The following is a 20927-nucleotide window of genomic DNA, read 5'->3' as shown; positions in this document are numbered from 1 at the left end:
AATGTTCTCTTTAAGCAGCGAAGTGCTCTGCAACTCCCTTGCAGCTGGCTCACCGGCTTTTAAATGGGGAAAACTGAACATGCACGGTATTTTGATTGGGCCCAAAAAAATAATTCAAGGGAATATTTCATGTAATATCTTTACACGTCAAACACCATAGGGTAATACCTCATCACGTGTAAGATGGCAAGATCATGATCTGACAGAGATAATGAACTCTGAATAGGATCAGCCTTGGCTCAGCGGGAAGCAATCTTGCCACTGTGAAGAGGTCGTGGGTTCAATTTCTACTCTAGACACTTGAGCACATAATCCAAGCTCTGATACTGCAGTGCAGTACTGAGGGACTGCTGCACTGTCGGAGGTGCCATCTTTCGGATGAAATGTAAACAGTACTCTAATCCTGGCCTAACCAATGTTTTGTATAAAGTCATCATTACTTCCTTACTCCATCCACGCATTTATTAAATCCAAAATTATTTTTGCCTTTCCAGAGCTTCACCTACCTGCACTCAAACTTCCACGGTATTAGGAATCTGATTTTCTGTTCATCCATGCCCTTTGGTGTCTTTTCATTAATTGTACATCTAATTCTTTGCTTTTCTCCTACCAAAATGTTTTACCTGCCACTGATTCACATTACACCTGCTCATTCTACTGCCCCGTCTATGTCTTCTTGAAGACTTATAAGAACCCCCTCACTGTTTGCTAAACCTCCTACTTCATAGAATCATATTGGGCTGGACTTAGATCGTTAGGGCCCAAAAAATGGCCGATGTTCCAGCCTGAGCGATGTTTCAGCCTTCAGGATCGCTGGAACATCGCCCATTTTTAGGATCGCTATTTTCTGCTTTTTGGGGGGGAGGGGTGCGATAGCCCAGCGATGTGAGATAGGCCTCAGCGATGTGAGATGGGCCTCAGCGATGTGAGATGGGCCTCAGCGATGTGAGATAGGCCTCAGCGATGTGAGATAGGCCTCAGCGATGTGAGATAGCCCAGCGATGTGAGATAGGCCTCAGCGATGTGAGATAGGCCTCAGCGATGTGAAATGGGCTTTAGCGATGTGAGATAGGCCTCAGCGATGTGAGATAGGCCTCATCGATGTGAGATAGGCCTCAGCGATGTGAGATAGGCCTCAGCGATGTGAGATAGGCCTCAGCGATGTGAAATGGGCCTTAGCGATGTGAGATAGGCCTCAGCGATGTGAGATAGGCCTCAGCGATGTGAGATAGGCCTCAGCGATGTGAGATAGGCCTCAGCGATGTGAGATGGGCCTCAGCGATGTGAAATGGGCCTCAGCGATGTGAGATAGGCCTCAGCGATGTGCGATAGGCCTCAGCGATGTGAGATAGGCCTCAGCGATGTGAGATAGCCCAGCGATGTGAGATAGGCCTCAGCGATGTGAGATAGGCCTCAGCGATGTGAAATGGGCTTTAGCGATGTGAGATAGGCCTCAGCGATGTGAGATAGGCCTCAGCGATGTGAAATGGGCTTTAGCGATGTGAGATAGGCCTCAGCGATGTGAGATAGGCCTCAGCGATGTGAAATGGGCTTCAGCGATGTGAGATAGGCCTCAGCGATGTGAGATAGGCCTCAGCGATGTGAGATAGGCCTCAGCAATGTGAGATAGGCCTCAGCGATGTGAAATGGGCTTTAGCGATGTGAGATAGGCCTCAGCGATGTGAAATGGGCTTTAGCGATGTGAGATAGGCCTCAGCGATGTGAGATAGGTCTCAGCGATGTGAGATAGGCCTCAGCTATGTGAAATGGGATTTAGCGATGTGAGATAGGCCTCAGCGATGTGAAATGGGATTTAGCGATGTGAGATAGGCCTCAGCGATATGAAATGGGATTTAGCGATGTGAGATAGGCCTCAGCGATATGAAATGGGCTTTAGCGATGTGAGATAGGCCTCAGCGATGTGAGATAGGCCTCAGCGATGTGAGATAGGCCTCAGCGATGTGAAATGGGCTTTAGCGATGTGAGATAGGCCTCAGCGATGTGAGATAGGCCTCAGCGATGTGAGATAGGCCTCAGCGATGTGAGATAGGCCTCAGCGATGTGAAATGGGCTTTAACGATGTGAGATAGGCCTCAGCAATGTGAGATAGGCCTCAGCGATGTGAAATGGGCTTTAGCGATGTGAGATAGGCCTCAGCGATGTGAAATGGGCTTTAGCGATGTGAGATAGGCCTCAGCGATGTGAGATAGGCCTCAGCGATGTGAGATAGGCCTCAGCTATGTGAAATGGGATTTAGCGATGTGAGATAGGCCTCAGCGATGTGAGATAGGCCTCAGCGATATGAAATGGGCTTTAGCGATGTGAGATAGGCCTCAGCGATGTGAGATAGGCCTCAGCGATGTGAGATAGGCCTCAGCGATGTGAGATAGGCCTCAGCGATGTGAAATGGGCTTTAGCGATGTGAGATAGGCCTCAGCGATGTGAGATAGGCCTCAGCGATGTGAGATAGGCCTTAGCGATGTGAGATAGGCCTCAGCGATGTGAGATAGGCCTCAGCGATGTGAGATAGGCCTCAGCGATGTGAAATGGGCTTTAGCGATGTGAGATAGGCCTCAGCGATGTGAAATGGGCTTTAGCGATGTGAGATAGGCCTCAGCGATGTGAGATAGGCCTCAGCGATGTGAGATAGGCCTCAGCGATGTGAAATGGGCTTTAGCGATGTGAGATAGGTCTCAGCGATGTGAGATAGGCCTCAGCGATGTGAGATAGGCCTCAGCGATGTGAAATGGACCTCAGCGATGTGAGATAGGCCTCAGCGATGCGAGATAGGCTTCAGCGATGTGAGATAGGCCTCAGCGATGTGAGATAGGCCTCAGCGATGTGAGATAGGCCTCAGCGATGTGAGATAAGCCTCAGCGATGTGAGATAGGCCTCAGCGATGTGAGATAGGCCTTAGCGATGTGAGATACGCCTCAGCGATGTGAAATGGGCTTTAGCAATGTGAGATAGGTCTCAGCAATGTGAGATAGGCCTCAGCGATGTGAGATAGGCCTCAGCGATGTGAAATGGGCTTTAGCAATGTGAGCTAGGTCTCAGCAATGTGAGATAGGCCTCAGCGATGTGAGATAGGCCTCAGCGATGTGAAATGGGCTTTAGCGATGTGAGATAGGCCTCAGCAATGTGAGATAGGCCTCAGCGATGTGAAATGGGCTTTAGCGATGTGAGATAGGCCTCAGCGATGTGAAATGGGCCTCAGCGATGTGAGATAGGCCTCAGCGACGTGAAATGGGCTTTAGCGATGTGAGATAGGCCTCAGCGATGTGAGATAGGCCTCAGCGATGTGAGATAGGCCTCAGCGATGTGAAATGAGCTTTAGCGATGTGAGATAGGCCTCAGCGATGTGAGATAGGCCTCAGCGATGTGAGATAGGCCTCAGCGATGTGAAATGGGCTTTAGCGATGTGAGATAGGCCTCAGCGATGTGAGATAGGCCTCAGCGATGTGAAATGGGCTTTAGCGATGTGAGATAGGCCTCAGCGATGTGAAATGGGCCTCAGCGATGTGAGATAGGCCTCAGCGATGTGAAATGGGCTTTAGCGATGTGAGATAGGTCTCAGCGATGTGAAAGACAAAGCTTCCAGAGCAACGGCCTTCTGCACATGCGTTTTTTTTTCCGCAAGTTTTCCCGTGATTCGGGAGGTCAGGGGTCATCCACGCATGCGCAGAAGGCAAAGGGAGGGGGAGAGATAGAGAGGAGAGAGAAAGGAGAGGAGAGACAGAGAGGAGGAAAGCAGAGGAGAGAATTTAGAGAGAGAGATAAAACAAAATGTTTTCTTCTGATAGTGTCCATGATGTGGAGGGGGGGAGGAGGAGGGCAAAGCCCTTCTCAGAAGAGGCAAACGAGGCCCTCATTCAAGAGATGCACTGAAGGAGGACATTAGGCTCATCTTGTCTGTGCCGGGCGACAAAAAGCTACCCAGCCTAATCCCACTTTCCAGTTCTTGGTCCGTAGCCCTGCAGGTTACGGCACTTCAAGTGCACATCGAAGTACTTTTTAAATGAGATGAGGGTTTCTGCCTCTATCACCCTTTCGGGCAATGAGTTCCAGACCCCCACCACCCTTCTAGGTGAAATTTCTTTTCCTCAACTCCCCTCTAATCCTTCGACCAATTACTTCAAACATATGCCCCTGGTTATGGATCTCTCTGCTGAGGGAAATGGGTCCTCCCTATCCACTCTATCTCGACCCATTCGCCGCACCTCTGCTGTAGCTGGGCCCCGCCAAAGTTCCTGCCCACGCTCCAATCGGGGACCTGGGTTTTGGTGACGTCACCCAGTCACCCTCCTTGAAGGAGTCGCCCTCCTGGAATGGCTCACACTGTATCTTGAAGTGACATAGCTCCTCTTATACCCCCGACCAGCGACTGGTGTTTCCTCGCAGGTCAGAGCGCCACGCTGGTTCCAGGGCCGCTGCTCCTTCTCTTATACCCCCGGACCTGCAGCTGCTGTTTCTTTGGCGGAGGTGCGGTGAGAAATCGTGGCGGAGGTGGGGCGAATGACCGGGGCAGAGGAGCGGAGAGAGATTGGGGCCCGGGAGAGGCGAGAGTTCGGGGCCCAGGGGCAGCACGGGCCCGCCCACACTGCGAAAGGAGCGTCCCTTCAACCACCGTCTGCCCCACCTGTGTCAGAGACTGTAGATTCCGCATTGGTCTCATCAGGCAGCTTAGAACTCATATTAGTGCAGCAGAGGAGCGGCGAGGTCAGGCCGAAGGAGAGGCGAGAGTTCGGGGCCCGGAAGAGACGAGGGCCCAGGGGCATCACGGACCAGCCCAAACTGCGACATGTCTGCGCACTAGGTCCATGCAGCAGAGCAGGTCTCTCGTCGTCTTGGTTAACCCTTGCCACTGGACCAAGACCTAGATCTGTCAAGCCCGTGTGGTGGCTGGTGTGCAATGGCCACCACACATTAAAAAATCCACGCAAGGCATCTTCCACCCTTCAACATGTAGTTCGGGATCTGGAATATCAGGTCCTTCAATGAAACATCTGTGAACTCATCCCTTTTTGGTGTGGAAACAAGTCATCCTCGATACGAGGGACCGCCTAAAAGGAAGAGAATCTAGACCCCTCATAATTTTATACACCTCAATAAGGTCTCCCCTCAGCCTCCACTGTTCCAAAGAAAACAATCCCAGCCTATCCAATCCTTATAGCTAAAATGCTCCAGTCCAGGCAACATCCTCATAAATCTCCTCTGTACCCTCTCTGGGACAATCGCATCTTTCCTGTAATGTGGTGACCAGAACTGTACACAGCACTCTAGCTGTGGCCTAACTAGTGTTTTGTACAGGTCGAACATGACCTCCTTGCTCTTATATTCTATGGGCTAGAATGTCGGGTCACTTGCGCCTCACTTAGCACCCCGGAGGGTCGGTAAATGGCTTTCCTCGGTGTAACGGCGGATGTATAGCTTTTACCGCACGGTCACTCCCGTTCACCCATCACCCCCATGTCTGCTGACCTATATTGGCTCCTGGTTCGGCAACGCCTCGATTTTAAAATTCTTATACTTGTTTTCAAATCACTCCGTGGCCTCGCCCCTCCCTATCTCTGCAACCTCCTCCAGTCCCAGGAACCTCTGTGCTCCTCCAATTCTTGCCTCCCCGATTTTCCACCATTGGCGGTCGTGTCTTCAGCTGCCTCGATCTTAAGTGCTGGAATTCCCTCCCGAAACCTCTCTGCCTCGCTCTTTCCTCTTTTAAGATGCTCCTTGAAATCTACCTCTTTGACCAAGCTTTTGGTCACCTGTGCTGATATGTGGCTCAGTGTCAAATTTTGTTTGATAAAGTTCCTGTGAAATGCCTTGGGCTGCTTTACTATGTTAAAGGCGCTATACAAATGCAAGTTGTTGTTGAAATCGTGGAAGGTGCAACTCTTTTTTAAGAACCGAAAGCAACAAAACTTTTTTTAACGCCGCGATATTGTGGCTGGGGCGCCAAAACCTCCTTGTGTAATGCCTGATTTTGCGCCTATGATAATGGAACTTCATTTTTTGCCGAATTTTGCACCTTTAAGTGAAGGGGAGAGCCATGGTAACGCGACGCCTTGACGACGTCTGATGATTGACAGCAGCGGTCCGTCTGCCCGTCCCCATCGTCCACTGCCGGTTCCATTGTGAACAACTTCCGACCCGCCCCCAAAAAAAGCCAAAGAGCGGAATTTTGCTCAAGAGGCCACCTCATCCACCGCTGGAGTGCGGTGAAAACACTAGGAATGGGGTGCGTGTGCCCCGTTTCCAGCGGGGGCCAATCTCGGCCCCCCCTTACTCTTATAATCCAACCCCAGGTATCACCCCCGTTACCTCTACCGTCGTCATAATTTTAATGTTGACTTTCTTTTGCTGGTCTCAAGTATTAGACTTATTTTATTTATAGTCTTCAAGGAAAAAAAAACAAATCGGCTCTAGTTTCAATCCAGTCTTTTGCATTCCAAAATATTTGTCATATTTTAGTCAGAAATCTACTCATGTTGCCAGAGCAGAATGCTGAGCAGGCTCGAGGGGCTAGATGGCCTACTCCTGTTCCTAATTCTTATGTCCTAGTAGATCAGGAGCTCATCATCATCATCATAGGCAGTCCCTCGAAATGAGGATGACTTGCTTCCACGCCAAAAAGAGGATGAGTTCACAGGTGTTTCAATGAAGGACCCGAACTACATCCTGAAAGGTGGAAGATGCCTGTGCGTGGATTTTTTTTAACGTGGGGTGGCCGTTGCATCCCAGCCACCACACGGGCTTGACAGAGCGAGGTCTTGGTCCAGTAGCAATGATTACCCAAGACGACTGGAGACCAGGTCTGCTGCACTGACCTAGTGCGCTACACGTATCGCAGTGTAGGCTGGCCCGTGCTGCCCCTGGGCCTATGGCCCCCGAACTCACGCCTCCCCTGGGCCCCGATCACGTCCCTCCACAGTCTCTTGCTGCTCCTTCACCCCGACCTCGCTGCTCCTGCTGCATCTGCCCACGCTCCAATCGCCGACCTGGACCTTGATGATGTCACTCTTCGCTGCCGTCGCCCTCCTGCACCAGCTCGCGCTGTACCTTGCAGTGGTGTGCTGTCAAGCTGCTCCCAGGCCGCTGCTCACCGCAACTTTTATGGCCCCGAACTGCAGGTCGGGGCCATAAAAGGAGCGGCGAGCAGCGGCCTGGGAGTAGCGTGACGGCACAGCACCGCAGACCTGCAAGGAGCACATATCAGGTATTCAGCCACAAGGTCGGACATCCCACAGGAGAGGGACGCAATAACCTCGGCACCCTCATTCCCGACCTGTGCTCCCAACACTCTACGCCTGGAGTGCCAAATATGTCAAATGTACCCAGTTAGAATTTGCTCTTCATATTTTCCATGAATTTGATTTCCAAATTTATGTTTTTTTTTAAAAAAAAATGTCATTAATAGTTATTTTATTTCCCACAAAACTCACAAGGGGACAAGAAATGTTGAGAAATAATAAACTGGAGCTTGGATAACAACTAAGACTTTATTCCTCCGTTTAATTCCTGACATTGGTGCCAAATGTTTGAACTACCAACCAGTGTTGGTTTACACATAGGAATCATTTTAATTTTTATTCGGTTGGCCTCGTCTCTTCATCTGAAATTTACAGTTTTAGTTTTCATAAGCAATTTAGACTTATTAATTTGGTGACAAAAGTACAATTCTACTGCATGGCTATACATTCGTCGTCGCTTTAGTTGATGAAAATAAAACCAATTTCAGTTTGTTTAATCAATATAAGCTACAATCTCGTCAAGTACTTAATTGTCCCTTATCTCTGTAAAAATCAGTGGAAGAGACAAGGGAACAATATTCCACCATGTCAGCCATGGCTCTCACTTCGCAGTCCGAAAGTTGTGGATTCAAGTCCCACTCCAGAGGCTTGAGCACAAAGAGAGAGAAATTGGACTGGCCTGTGCCTCCCGTTAGCACCTGCAGAGGGCGCTCATGGGGCACTAAGGGGTTACCGACCGGGCGCGGCAAAATCACCGATGCATGTGAACTTCCCTGGCGGGTTTGCGCTGGCGCTAAGACTTACCGCCTTGCTCTGTAGCGTCCCGAAGATCGTGACGTCATCTGGTGTGCAGCGTCCCGTTACCGCCCCAGATGCAATATTCGCTCCCGCCCCCTGCAGCATCGCCAGGCGTCAACAACGGCAGCTGCAGGAGGCGTTGTCACCTTGGCCGGCCACTTGGGGAGCGATATTAAAAGGCAGTGGCGGTCAGATATAGGGCAACATTTATTGATGTCCCCATTCTGGTCCCTCCTGCTCAGCCATCACGCAACATCATTATCATCACAGGCAGTCCCTCGAAATCGAGGAAGACTTGCTTCCACTCGAAAAGTGAGTTCTCAGGTGACTGAACAGTCCAATATGGGAATTACAGTCTCTGTCACAGGTGGGACAGACAGTTGTTGAAGGAAAGGGTAGATGGGGAGTCTGGTTTGCCACACGCTCCTTCCCCTGCCTGCGCTTGCTTTCTGCATGCTCTCGGCGATGAGACTCGAGGAGCTCAGCGCCCTCTCGGATGCTCTTCCTCCACTTAGGGCAGTCTTTGGCCAGGGACTCCCAGGTGTCGGTGGGGATGTTGCATTTTTTCAAGGAGGCTTTGAGGGTGTCCTTGAAACATTTCCTCTGCCCGCCTTGGGTTCGCTTGCCATGCAGTAGTTCCGAGTAGAGCGCATGCTTTGGGAGTCTTGTGTCAGGCATGCGAACAATGTGGCCCGCCCAATGGAGTTGGTTGAGTGTGGTCAGCGCTTCGATGCTGGGGATGTTGGCCTGAGCGAGGACGCTAACGTTGGTGGTATTTCTCCAGTGATTTGAGGTGTCTACTGTACATAGTCCACGTCTCTGAGCCATACAGGAGGGTGGGTATCACTACAGCCCTGTCGACCATGAGCTTGGTGGCAGATTTGAGTGCCTGATCTTCGAACATTCTTTTCCTCAGGCGGCCGAAGGCTGAGCTGGCGCACTGGAGGCGGTGTTGAACCCCGTCGTCGATGTCTTCCCTTGCTGGTAATAGGCTCCCGAGGTATAGAAAGTGGTCCACCAACCTGACCCTTCCACACAGCACTACCCCGTCCCCCCCCCCCCCCAGTCAAGATCCACGGCACGGCCCTGGACAACGTGGACCACTTTCCATACCTCGGGAGCCTATTATCACGCAACAGACAGTCTGAAGGTTCATTCAACCCAGCATTGGCCCTGCCCTTTAAGGGATGGAAGGAGCTTGTAAAGACGGCACGCTGCCACGAACATTGCTCAGTGCTCTGCCGATACCTCCCCGCTCACTCCCTTTAGCGCCCTAAGGGAAGTGGCGCTCCACTTCTCTCTTGCTGCGCTAAAGCGGAAGTTCCTGGCAGAATCAAATCTTGACCGCCCGACGATACTTTTGCGCTCCCTGAAAAGTTATCACCCAACCGGGGCGCTACGCTTTTTCAAGCCCAAAAACTTTGTGACAGTTCAGTGCAGTACTGAGGGAGTGGTAGAATGCTGCAATGTCTTATAGATGGAACGTTTAACCGAGGCCCTCTCATGTGGACATAAAACAGCCCTTGGCACTATTTCGAAAAAGAGCAAGGGAATTCTTCCCAGTAGCCTAGAAAATATTGATTCCTCAACCAACAGACAGATTTTCTGGTCATTATCGCATTGCTGTTTATGGGACCTTGCTGCGCACCAATTGGCTGCCGCGTTTCCTACAACAGTGACAACACTTCAAAAGTACTTCATCGGTTGTAAAGTGATTTGGGATGTCCTGAGGTCAGGAAAGGGTGCTGTACAAATGCAAGTCTTTCTTTCTTTCTTTGGGCAGGTACGTACCGAATAGGATCGAGCCTCAAGGGGGGAGAAAATCCACTCAATGTAAGCAGTCATCCCTGACTGGATCTCTCCACGTGGATTCAGGCACTGAAAGATGGGATGGTTGTAATTCTGTTCCTGAATGGTTTTCAAGGAATCCAGCTGGATTTCGTAAATCACTCGCACCGAACCGCCGTTGTACAGCTCGTAGATCTGTGTTGAGCGAGAGATACAAGAGAAGGGTTGACCGCACAGTGTCACAGCAACTGTTTACAACCGGGCGGCCCGCCAGCCCATTTCACAAGAACACAAGACAGAAGAAATAGGAGCAGGAGTAGGCCATTTGACCCCTCGAGCCCTCTCCTCCATTTAATAAGATCATGACTGATCAGATCATGGACTCAGAACCACTTTCCTAGCCGCTCCCCATACCCTTGACTCCCTTATCACTCAAAAATCTATCTCCATCTTAAATATATTCAATGACCCAGTCTCCACAACTCTCTGGGGCAGAGAATTCCACAGATTTACAACCCTCTGAGAGAAGAAATTACTCCGCATCTCAGTTTTAAATGGGCAGCCCTTTATTCTAAGACTATGCCCCCTAGTTCTAGTCTCCCCCATCAGTGGAAATATCCTCTCTGCATCTACCTTGTCAAGCCCTCTCATTACCTTATACGTTTCGATAAGATCACCTCTCATTCTTCTGAACTCCAATGTGTATCAGCCCAACCTATTCAACCTTTCCTCCTAAGTCAACCCCCTCATCTCCGGAATCAACCTAGTGAACCTTCTCTGAACTGCCTCCAATGCAAGTACATCCTTTCAGAGGGCACTCGGGTTGCCAACTCTGGTCGGATGTATTCCTGGAGGTTTCATTACACGGTGGCTCAGCCTCCCACTGCCCCCGTTCCTGCCATTGGTCTACCCAACACGTCCACCATCACAGCAATTGGAAACCGAACAAACATTTCACGACTCAATTCGATTGTCAAACAGTAGTTTTTCCCGCAACTCCTATATTTTTTCTAACTAGTCGACGAAGGTGTTCAAAGAAGATGAAACCCACCCCCTCTTCACAATTTTCTTAATGCCCCTATATTTTTCTCCAGCGTTTTCATAGATTCATAGAATGGTTGCAGCACGGAGGAAGGCCATTCGGCCCGTTGAGCCCGTGCTGACTCTCAGCTAGTTCCACTCCCCTGCCCTTTCCCCGTAGCCCTGCAATTTTTTTTCCTCCCGATACTTTGATAGCAGCAGTGCCCTGAAGATTAATCTCCAATTCCTGGAGACCCCAGGGCAATCAAGGAGGGTTGGCAACCCTAGAGGGTACTAAAAATCAATCCACGCAGAGTTACATGTAGGCCATACTGGGTTGGAGTGGGCAGGCTCTCTTCCCTGAAGGACATCAGTGGTCCAGTTGGGTTTTTAAAAACCACAATCCAGAAGCTGTGATGGTTACCTTTCTGGCACACTAAATGACCAGATTGGGTGAATTCACTTGCACAACTTGCCACAGTGGGATTTTGAACTCGTGACTTGCGGGTTGTTCGTCCAGTACCAGGACCTCTAGATCATTGTTACTGGGTAACGATGGAGAGTAGGAAGTACTGGCCTGACTGCTCCCCTCCCTAGACCAGGACACGGAGGACAATTCTGGTCATCGTCACCTCAGGTCAACTAACACAAGATATCACAACCAATGTTCCCTTTAAGCACAGTGGTCTGGAGGTCCTGTGCAGGCCGCTCAGCGGCTTATACATGGAAAAATGCCGCATGTTTGGAAATGTGAACAGGCCACGTTGCCTGTTAAAGGGCCCGCGCATCCAAAAAACCATTACATAGGAGCAGGAGTAGGCCATTTGTCCACTCGAGCCTGCTCCATCATTCAAAAAGATCATGGCTGATCTTCAACCCCACCTTCCTGCACTATCCCCATATCCCTTAATAAAATTTATCGACTTCTGTCTTGAATATACTCAATGGCTGAGCATCCACAGCTCTCTGTGGTAGAGAATTCGAAAGATTCTCAACCCTTTGGGTGAAGAAATTTCTCCTCATCTCAGTCCTGAATTGACGACCCCTTATTCTGAGACTGTGACCCGCTAGTTCTAGATTCCCCCGCCAGGGGAAACATCTTTTCAGCATTAACCCTGTCAAGCCCCTTAAAAATTTGATATGTTTCAATGAGATCACCTCTCATTCTTCTAAACTCCAGGAAATATAGGCTTAGTCTACTCAATCTCGCTTGATAGGGCAATCCCCTCATCCCAGGAACCTAGTGAACATTAGCGAGAACACTGATCACAACACAGCCTGGGAATCAAATACTAGACCATCTTGGTCTAAGTGACACTGTTTCATAGCAGGCTGTGCATTTATTAATGGAGCCTTCAGGGGGGAGGGCCCGGGAGGAAAATGGAGCTGAGATAAATAGTTACATGATATTATTCCAAAAAAAAAAATCAGCTAGGTTTTCAACATTAAACCAATATTTTTAATGACATTTTCCCTCCCCTGGTATTTACAACTGAATCCAATCCAATCCAAACGGAATATGAAATATTCAATTACCTGATCCGCACTCAGGCGTAATGCAAATGTGAAATGTGCACTTACTCGCACTGGACAACAATGAGTGAATTCAACTGCTGGATGCTGCAAGTAGCACTTGGTGCCTTGAGGGATGCACTCACCTGCTTGGGTGGGTTCAAAGTGCTGATACAAACGGGTGCAAACCTGTGCTGGGTGACCAGGAAGTGAATGTAGCAACGGTCTCTGGGCACCGTGATGCCAATGAAATTTAACTGGAAGGAGACAAAAAAAAAATAGAATCATTTGAATTGCTGGAAGGACAGGCATTTTTATCGGTTCGAGATGAAGCGCCGATAGAATGAAGCTGGAGGTGAAGGGAGGTAGAGGGTGCACCACCTGTAAAAAAGGCACCGTGGTGGATTTTCGGCTCCTCTCCGCTCTTCGCCCCGGAGCGGCGGCAATGGCGATGGTAAGGTGTTTTGGTCGGGCGGTCAGCCGCAGTGATCCTCGGGGTCCGGTTTTGCGGCAGTGCTGAGCAGCACCGCTCGGAAGAGCTGAGCCCGGTGTGCAACGCCCCCTGGTCGCGACACCGGCGCGATTTTGAACACCCGCCCGATCCGTCCGCCCCGCAGCGCGCCCCGCAGTGACCGCTTGGGCGGTCCAACGATATCGACAGCGAAGCTGTAAGTAGTGGACTCCTAAGGTAAGTGTGATTGTTTTTTCTTTGAATTTTTTTTGTGATTTGCGTTGTGCTGGCGTGGGCAACGTTTTGGGAATGTTTTTGTGGGGTTTATTTTAAATTCCCCACCCCAAGGCATCTCTCGGAGCGCTCCCGGCCCGGCTCTTTAGCTCGGGAGTTTTCTATCCTAATGCCCTAAGAGAGGTGTAGAATGCCTCCCTTAGAGCTGCGCCCCACACTCAGGACTGTTCAATGTTACTGACTGAGGCGCAAACTGTTCCCGGGAGCTAACTTTACCGCCCCAAAAACATTAACGCCAAAAATCCAGCCCATTAATTCCAATGGACACAACCAATGAAAAGCTGGGGAATAATTTCCATGGATTAACTCGGATAAGAAAAAAAACTCGGCGTAAAGGGAGAAAGAGGGGGTCATTTTCAGCTTTGGCACCTGGGGCTGGTAACCTGTTAGAGTGAATCGCCTGCCTATTATAGAATCTGCCCGCTTTTCATCCCATTGATTGCAGTGACTCAGTGGAGTTTAGAAGAATGAGAGGGGATCTCATAGGAACATATGAAATTCTGACGGAACTGGACAGGTTAGATGCAGGAAGAATGTTCCCGATGTTGGGGAAGTTCAGAACCAGGGGACACAGTCTAAGGATAAGGGGTAAGCCATTTAGGACCGAGATGAGGAGAAACTTTTTCACTCAGAGAGTTGTTAACTTGTGAAATTCTCTACCGCACAGAGTTGCTGATGCCAGTTCATTGGATATATTCAAGAGGGAGTTAGATGTGGCCCTTATGGCTAAAGGGATCAAGGGGTATGGAGAGAAAGCAGGAAAGGGGTACTGAGGGAATGATCAGCCATGATCTTATTGAATTGTGGTGCAGGCTCGAAGGGCCGAATGGCCTACTCCTGCAACTATTTTCTATGTTTCTATGACTCAGTGGGAAGCACTCTCGCCTCAGAGTCAGAAGGTTGTGGGTTCAAATCCAACTCCAGAGTCTTAAGCACAAAAGAAATCTAGGCTGATGCTCAAGTGCAGTCATCATCATCAATCACAGGCAGTCCCTCTAAATGAGGAAGACTTGCTTCCACTCTAAAAGTGAGTTCTCAGATGGCTGAACAGTCCAATGGGGGAATTACAGTCTCTGTCACAGGTGGGAGAGACAGTCATTGAGGGAAGGGGTGGGTGGGACTGGTTTGCCGCACGCTCCTTCCGCTGCCTGTGCTTGTTTTCTGCACGCTCTCGAGTGCCCAGCACTCTCCCTGATTGCTTTTCCTCCACAAAGGCCTTTGACACTGTTAACAGCGAGGGACAGTGGAGCGTCCTCCTCCTTTTCGGCTGTCCCCAAAAGTTTGTCGCCATCCTCCTCCTGCTCCATGACGACATGCAAGCCATGATCCTGACCAACGGATCCACCACAGACCCAATCCACATCCGGTGCAGTGCTGAAGGAGCGCTGCACTGTTGGAGGTGCCGTCTTTCCGATGAGATGTTAAGCCGAGGCCCCATCTGCTCTCTCAGGTGGACATAAAAGATTCCGTAGCACTCTTCATCATCATCATGGGCGGTCCCTCGAAACAAGGATGACTTGCTGCCACGCCGAAAAAAGGATGAGTTCACAGGTGTTTCAATGAAGGACCCGAACTACATGTTGAAGGGTGGAAGGTGCCTGTGCGTGGATTTTTTTTAACATGCCATCAGTCACCACACGGGCTTGACAGAGCTAGATCTTGGTCCAGTGGCAAGGGTTAACTAAGACGACTGGAGACTAGCTCTGGTGCACGGACCTAGTACGCACACATATCGCAGTGTGGACTGGCCCGTGCTGCCCCTGGCCCCAAACTCACGCCTACCCTGGGCCCCGATCACGTCCCTCTACAGTCTCTCGCCGCTCCTTCACTCCGACCTCGCCGCTCCTGCTGTGTCTGCCCAGGCTACCAATCACCGACCTGGACCTTGATGACGTCACTCTTCGCTGCCGTTGCCCTCTTGCACCAGCTCGCGCTGCTCCCTGGAGTAGTACGCCTCGACGCTGCTCCCCGAGGCCTGCACGCCGCTCCTTTTATAGCCCTGACCTGCTGCTGGTGTTCTCGCGCAGGTCGGGGCCTCCACGCTGCTTCGTAGCACTATCCCTCAACTAACATCACCAAAAGAGATTAACTGGTTACTATCACATTGTTGCGTGTGCGACCTTAAATTGGCTGCTGCATTGCAATAGTGATTACACTTCAAAAGTACTTGATTGACTGTGAAGCACTTTGGGGCGTCCCGAGGTCATAAAAGGCACCATATAATTATTTCTTTCTGTACTGAGGGACGAGACCGCAACATGTGGGTCCCGTCTGCTTGTTCAGGTGCGACATTAAAGAGTCCGGCGCGCTATTCGAAGAACAACCAGCGTTTTCCTGGAACTGCTAGCCAATATTCCGCCCATAGCAAATACCACCAAAAACAAAACAGAAACTGGCCGTGGGATGTTGTTGGCACGGAATGGCTGTGGGGTTGCAAACAAAACATTGCATCCCAAAACGGACTCACTGTGCAAAGTGGTCCGAGACATGCGGATGATGTAATCGCACGCTGCATAATGCGAGTATTTGTCTGCTTGTACAAAGAAAGACTTGCATTTATATAGCACCATTCGCGATCTCAGGACGTCCCAATGTGCTTTAGAGTCAATGAAGTGCTTTTGGTGCGTAGTCACTGTCCGACACCTGGGAGTCGCTGGCCAAAGACTGCCCTAAGTGGAGGTAGTGCATCCGGGAGGGCGCTGAGCACCTTGAGTCTCGTCGCCGAGAGCATGCAGAAATCAAGCGCAGGCAGCGGAAAGAGCTTGCGGCAAACCTGTCCCACCCTCCCTTGCCCTCAATGAATATCTGTCCCACCTGTGGCAGGGACTGTGGCTCTCGCATTGGACTGTTCAGCAACCTAAGGACTCATTTTAAGAATGGAAGCAAGTCTTCCTCGATTCCGAGGGACTGCCTATGATGATGACCGTTGTGACGTAGGAAACGTGGCAGCCAATTTCTGCACAGCAAGGTCCAATGCTCCCCTTAATTTTTTTTTCAGGTGGACGGCACAGTTTCGTGCATGTGAAACTTAACATTTGAAAAAGGCTGCGTGGGGACAGAGAGCTGCACGGCCGCACAGTTATAGGGAACGTTGTCAAGGTCCCACAAACAGCAATGCGATAATGACCAGGTAATCTGCTTTTGAGTGATGTTGGTTGAGGGATAAATATTGGCCAGGGCACTAGCGGGTGGAGAACTCCTCTGCTCTTCTTTGAAATAGCATGTTCATTAGAGGGAAGACAGGACCTCAGTTTAATGCCTGATCTGAACAATGGCATCTCTGACAAGGCAGCACTGCCTCAGTACTGGGAGCATCAGCCTGCATTGTGTGCTCAAGTCTCTGGTGTGGGCTTGAACTCAAAACCTTCTGACTCAGCGTCAGCTGTGGCTCAGTGGGCAGCACTCTTGCCTCTGAGTCAGAAGGTTGTGGGTTCAAGTAGTACTGCAGGAACTTGAGCACGTAAATCTAGGCTGACACTCCAGTGCGATGCTGAGGGAGCGCTGCACTGTCGGAGGTGTCGTCTTTTGGATGAAACGTTAAACTGAGGCCTCGTCTGCCCTCTCAGGTGGACGTAAAAGATCCCATGGCACTATTTCGAAGAAGAGCAGGGGAGTTATCCCCGGTGTCCTGGCCAATCTTTATCCCTCCATTAACATAACAAAATCATATTATCTGGTCATTGTCACATTGCTGTTTGAGGGAGCTTGCTGTGTGAAAATTGGCTGCCGCGTTTCCCACATTACAACAGTGACTACACTCCAAAAGTACTTCATTGGCTGTAAATCACTTTGAGACATCCAGTGGTCATGAATGGCGCTATATAAATGCAAGTCTTTCTTTCTTTCAGAGGCGAAAGTGCTGTGCATTATCCTGCTTATTTAGGTTCAACATTTGGAATTGATTCCAGAAAGGGTAATGGAACCAAAAAGCCTGCAGTACGTGAAGAAGCAACTGGATGCTACAGTCGGGGGGCGGGGAGGGCGCATGGAAGGAAGGATGTTGGGATATCCTACGATGCATCAATTAAGATGGGCCAAATGGCCGTGCACATCGTAATTGGCCTTTGGCTCGCGGTTTTCACGGTCCGGGCCTCATGCAGCATGCACCAATACCAGCATGTTAAGATTGGTGCTGCAGTAGACTCATCCTGTTAACGGCTCTCCCTGGAGCCAGTCATAAATGATGGGTGGCAGGACCGTGTTCTGGCCAGTGAACATACAAAGCGAGCTTTTGTTTCTTTCTTTCTCCTGACTGCACATCTCCAGCTGAGATTGGGAGCTCCCGCTGGCTGCCGCCCAGATAGGCAACATAAGTCCCTCCTTTGCCACCCGCCGCCCTTTAAAGGACCTTGTTGATGAAAACCCTGCCCAAAGTACCGTCAGGTACCTCGGCGGCCCTTTGGGCAGCACTTGGGCGGGCGGGGGCCTTCACCAAATTCGGGCCTTGGGCCTCTATTAATAAAGCCAAGGATCTCATATGCCTTTTTATCATCATCATAGGCAGTCCTTTGGAATCGAGGAAGACTTGCTTCCACTCTTAAAATGAGTCCTTAGGTGACTGTACAGTCCAATACGAGAGCCACAGTCCTGTCACAGGTGGGGCAGACACTGGTTGAGGGAAAGGGTGGGTGGAACTGGTTTGCCGCACGCTCCTTCCGCTGCCTGCGCTTGGTTTCTGCATGCTCTCGGCGACGAGGCCCGAGGTGTTCAGCGCCCTCCCGGATGCACTTCCTCCACTTAGGGCAGTCTTTGGCCAGGGACTCCCAGGTGTCAGTGGGGACGTTGCACTTTATCAGGGAGGCTTTGATGGTGTCCTTGTCACCTTTCCTCTGTCCACCTTTGGCTCATTTGCCGTGAAGGAGTTCCAAGCAGAGCGCTTGCTTTGGGAGTCTCGCGTCTGGCATGCGGACAATGTGGCCCGCCCAGCGGAGCTTCTCAACTTGCCCTGCCACCTTCAAAGATTTGTGTACATACACACCCTCCTCCCAACCGCCCCCAGTTCTCTCAGTTCCTGCACCTCCATTAAGATTGTACCATTTAGTTCATATCGTCTCTCCTCATTCTTCCTACCAAAGTGCATCATTTCCCTGCGTTAAATTTCATTTGGCATCTGTCTGCCCATTTTATCAGTCTGTCTATGTCCTCCTGAAGTCTATTACTGCTCTGTTTACTACAGGTCCGAATATTGTGCCATCTGAAAATTTTTGAAATGATGCCCTAAATACCCAAGCCCAGGTCATTAATAGATATCTAAAAGAGCAGCGGTCCCAAAACTGACCCCTGGGGAACATCGGTCTGAAAAACCTTTCACCACCACTCTCTACTTTCTGTCCCTTAGCCAATTTTGTATCCATGCTGCCACTGTCCCTTGAATCCCACGGGCTTTAATGGGGCAGTTTCATGGTAACGGTCACAGGATCCTGTAAGCGTACAATTAATGCAAAGGGTTTTTTTCGTTGCATTCTCCGCCGAGTAGTTATTAGGTTGAAGAAAACCAAAGCCGAGACCACTAACGATAATTTTGTGGAGCACACTCCACGGGAATTTCCCAGACCGATGTTATCCCGGTGCACCTGCTCAAGCGTTTGCTCAAGGAAATAGCAGTGTACAGACCTTGGCAGAGAGGGCCCACGAGTATGTTTTTAAAAATAAAACCCACTTTAAGATAAATATTTATCAACCCTCACTGTACTGCACATGGCCATTCCTGAGCTACATAATAACCTAAATTTGGTACAAACTTAGAATAGTTACCATCTGATGAAATTGCTTCCATTTGTCTTTTTTTTGCAACACAATCATATCTTAGCAGAAAAAGAAAGAAAATACTTGCCTTTATGCAGGGATTTTAGGACATCCCAGAGCACCTTGCAGCCAATTAAGTAATTTTGAACTGGTCATTTTATTTTTTTATTATTCATCCTGGGATGTGGGCTTTGCTGGCAAGGCCGGCATTTATTGCCCATCCCTAATTGCCCTTGAGAAGGTGGTGGTGAGCCACCTTCTTGAACCGCTGCAGTCCCGTGTGGCGAAGATACTCCCACTGTGCTGTGAGGGAGGGAGTTCCAGGATTTTGACCCGGCAACGATGAAGGAACGGCCGATATATTTCCAAGTCAGGATGGTGTGTAACTTGGAGAGGAACGTGGAGGTGATGGTGTTCCCAGGCGCCTGCTGCCCTTGTCCTTCTAGGCAGTAGAGTTCGTGGGTTTAGGAGGTACTGTTGAAGAAGCCTTGGCGAGTTGCTGCAGTGCATCTTGTCGATGGTACACACTGCAGCCACAGTACGCCGGTGGTGGAGGGAGTGAATGTTTAAAGTGGTGGATGGGGTGCCAATCAAGTGGGATGCTTTGTCCTGGATGGTGTTGAGCTTCTAGAGTGTTGTTGGAGCTGCACTCATCCAGGCATGTAATATAATTTAATGTGGGAAACGCAGCAGCCAATTTGCACACAGCAAGGTCCCACAAACAGCAATGTGATAATGACCAGATCAGGGGGCTGAAATGGCCCCTTCCGATAAGGCCTCTGGCCGCCTGAAAGCGGCAGCCACAGGGTGACGCGGAATGGCCGCCGAGTCTCCGCGGAGGGGCAGCCATTTTGGAAATTGCCCTTCCTCAGATTTGGGGTGGTTGAGGGGATTGCTCCACTCGTTTTCCCCCTGCGGCGGGCACATGCTGGCGCCTTACCAACCGACGGTGACCCCTTCCCAAAACTGGCCCACGGGAAATATCCCTTTTTGCGGAATTGCCCAGCGGGAGCAGCGCCGCCGGCTGGTGCCCCTGACAGCTTTTTGCATCGGTGCACTCCTTCTTGGTCGGCGGCCCAGCCGCCCTTAAAGGTCGGCCTGACAATTATTCCCCCGGGTTCGGCCGGGACATCAACAGGCAGTCCGGCAACCCCCTCTTGGGTGCAAGGCCGCTGGCGGGGCCAAAACGTTCCCTGGCGGCCCTGCGAACCTATCTGATAAATGTCCCTTTAAGTGAAGGTGAAGGGACGTTGCCATGAGTGATCAGCGACGTGCTGACGTCATCAGCGGCCGACTCGCTGCAAGGGCACTTCCGCCCCTCACCCTCCTCTAATTCTGCCCTCTTGAGCATCCCTGATTATAATCGCTCAACCATCGGTGGCTGTGCCTTCTGATGCCAAGGCCCTAGAGCTCTGGAATTTCTCCGCCTCTCTATCCTCCTTCAAGACGCTCCTTACAACATACCTCTTTGACAAAGCCTGCGCTAATTTCCACTTATGCGGCTCGGTGTCAAATTTTTATCGCATAATACTCATGTGAAGCGCCTTGGGACGTATCACTACGTTAAAAACATAAGAACATAAGAAACAGGAACAGGAGTAGGCCAAACGGTCCCTTGAGCCTGCTCCACCATTCAATAAGATCATGGCTGATCTGATCACGGACTCAGCTCCACCTCCCTGCCCGCTCTCCATAATCCCTTATCCCCTTATTGTTTAAGAAACTGTCTATTTCTGTGTTAAATTTATTCAATGTCCCAGCTTCCACAGCTCTCTGAGGCAGCGAATTTCACAGATTCACAACCCTCAGAGAAGAGATTTCTCCTCATCTCAGTTTTAAATGGGCGGCCCCTTATTCTAAGATCATGCCCCCTAGTTCTAGTCTCCCCCATCAGTGGAAACATCCTCTCTGCATCCACCTTGTCAAGCCCCCTCATAATTTTATACGTTTCGATAAGATCCCCTTTCATTCTTCTGAATTACAATGAGTAGAGGCCCAACCTACTCAACCTTTCCTCATAAGTCAACCCTCTCATCCCCGGAATCAAGTGAGTGAACCTTCTCTGAACA

General features: G+C 50.2%; 1 protein-coding gene across 4 annotated transcripts in view; it reads right to left on the bottom strand.

Moving 5' to 3' along the window:
* cfap65 (cilia and flagella associated protein 65) overlaps window positions 1-20927 on the bottom strand; it is a 282488-nt gene that overhangs the window by 128961 nt on the left and 132600 nt on the right. For all 4 annotated transcript variants that reach the window (XM_070875227.1, XM_070875229.1, XM_070875228.1 and 1 more), the window contains 2 exons: window positions 12515-12625; window positions 9840-10031 (listed from right to left, as the gene is read on the bottom strand). In XM_070875227.1, coding sequence (XP_070731328.1) covers window positions 9840-10031; window positions 12515-12625 — 303 coding nt within the window. The remainder of the gene's footprint in view (window positions 1-9839; window positions 10032-12514; window positions 12626-20927) is intronic.

This window comes from Pristiophorus japonicus, chromosome 3 (genome assembly GCF_044704955.1).
Source record: "Pristiophorus japonicus isolate sPriJap1 chromosome 3, sPriJap1.hap1, whole genome shotgun sequence".
Classification (NCBI taxonomy): Eukaryota; Metazoa; Chordata; class Chondrichthyes; family Pristiophoridae; genus Pristiophorus; species Pristiophorus japonicus.
The sequence above is the reverse complement of the archived record's forward strand: the minus strand, read 5'-3'. Positions and strand labels throughout refer to the sequence as shown.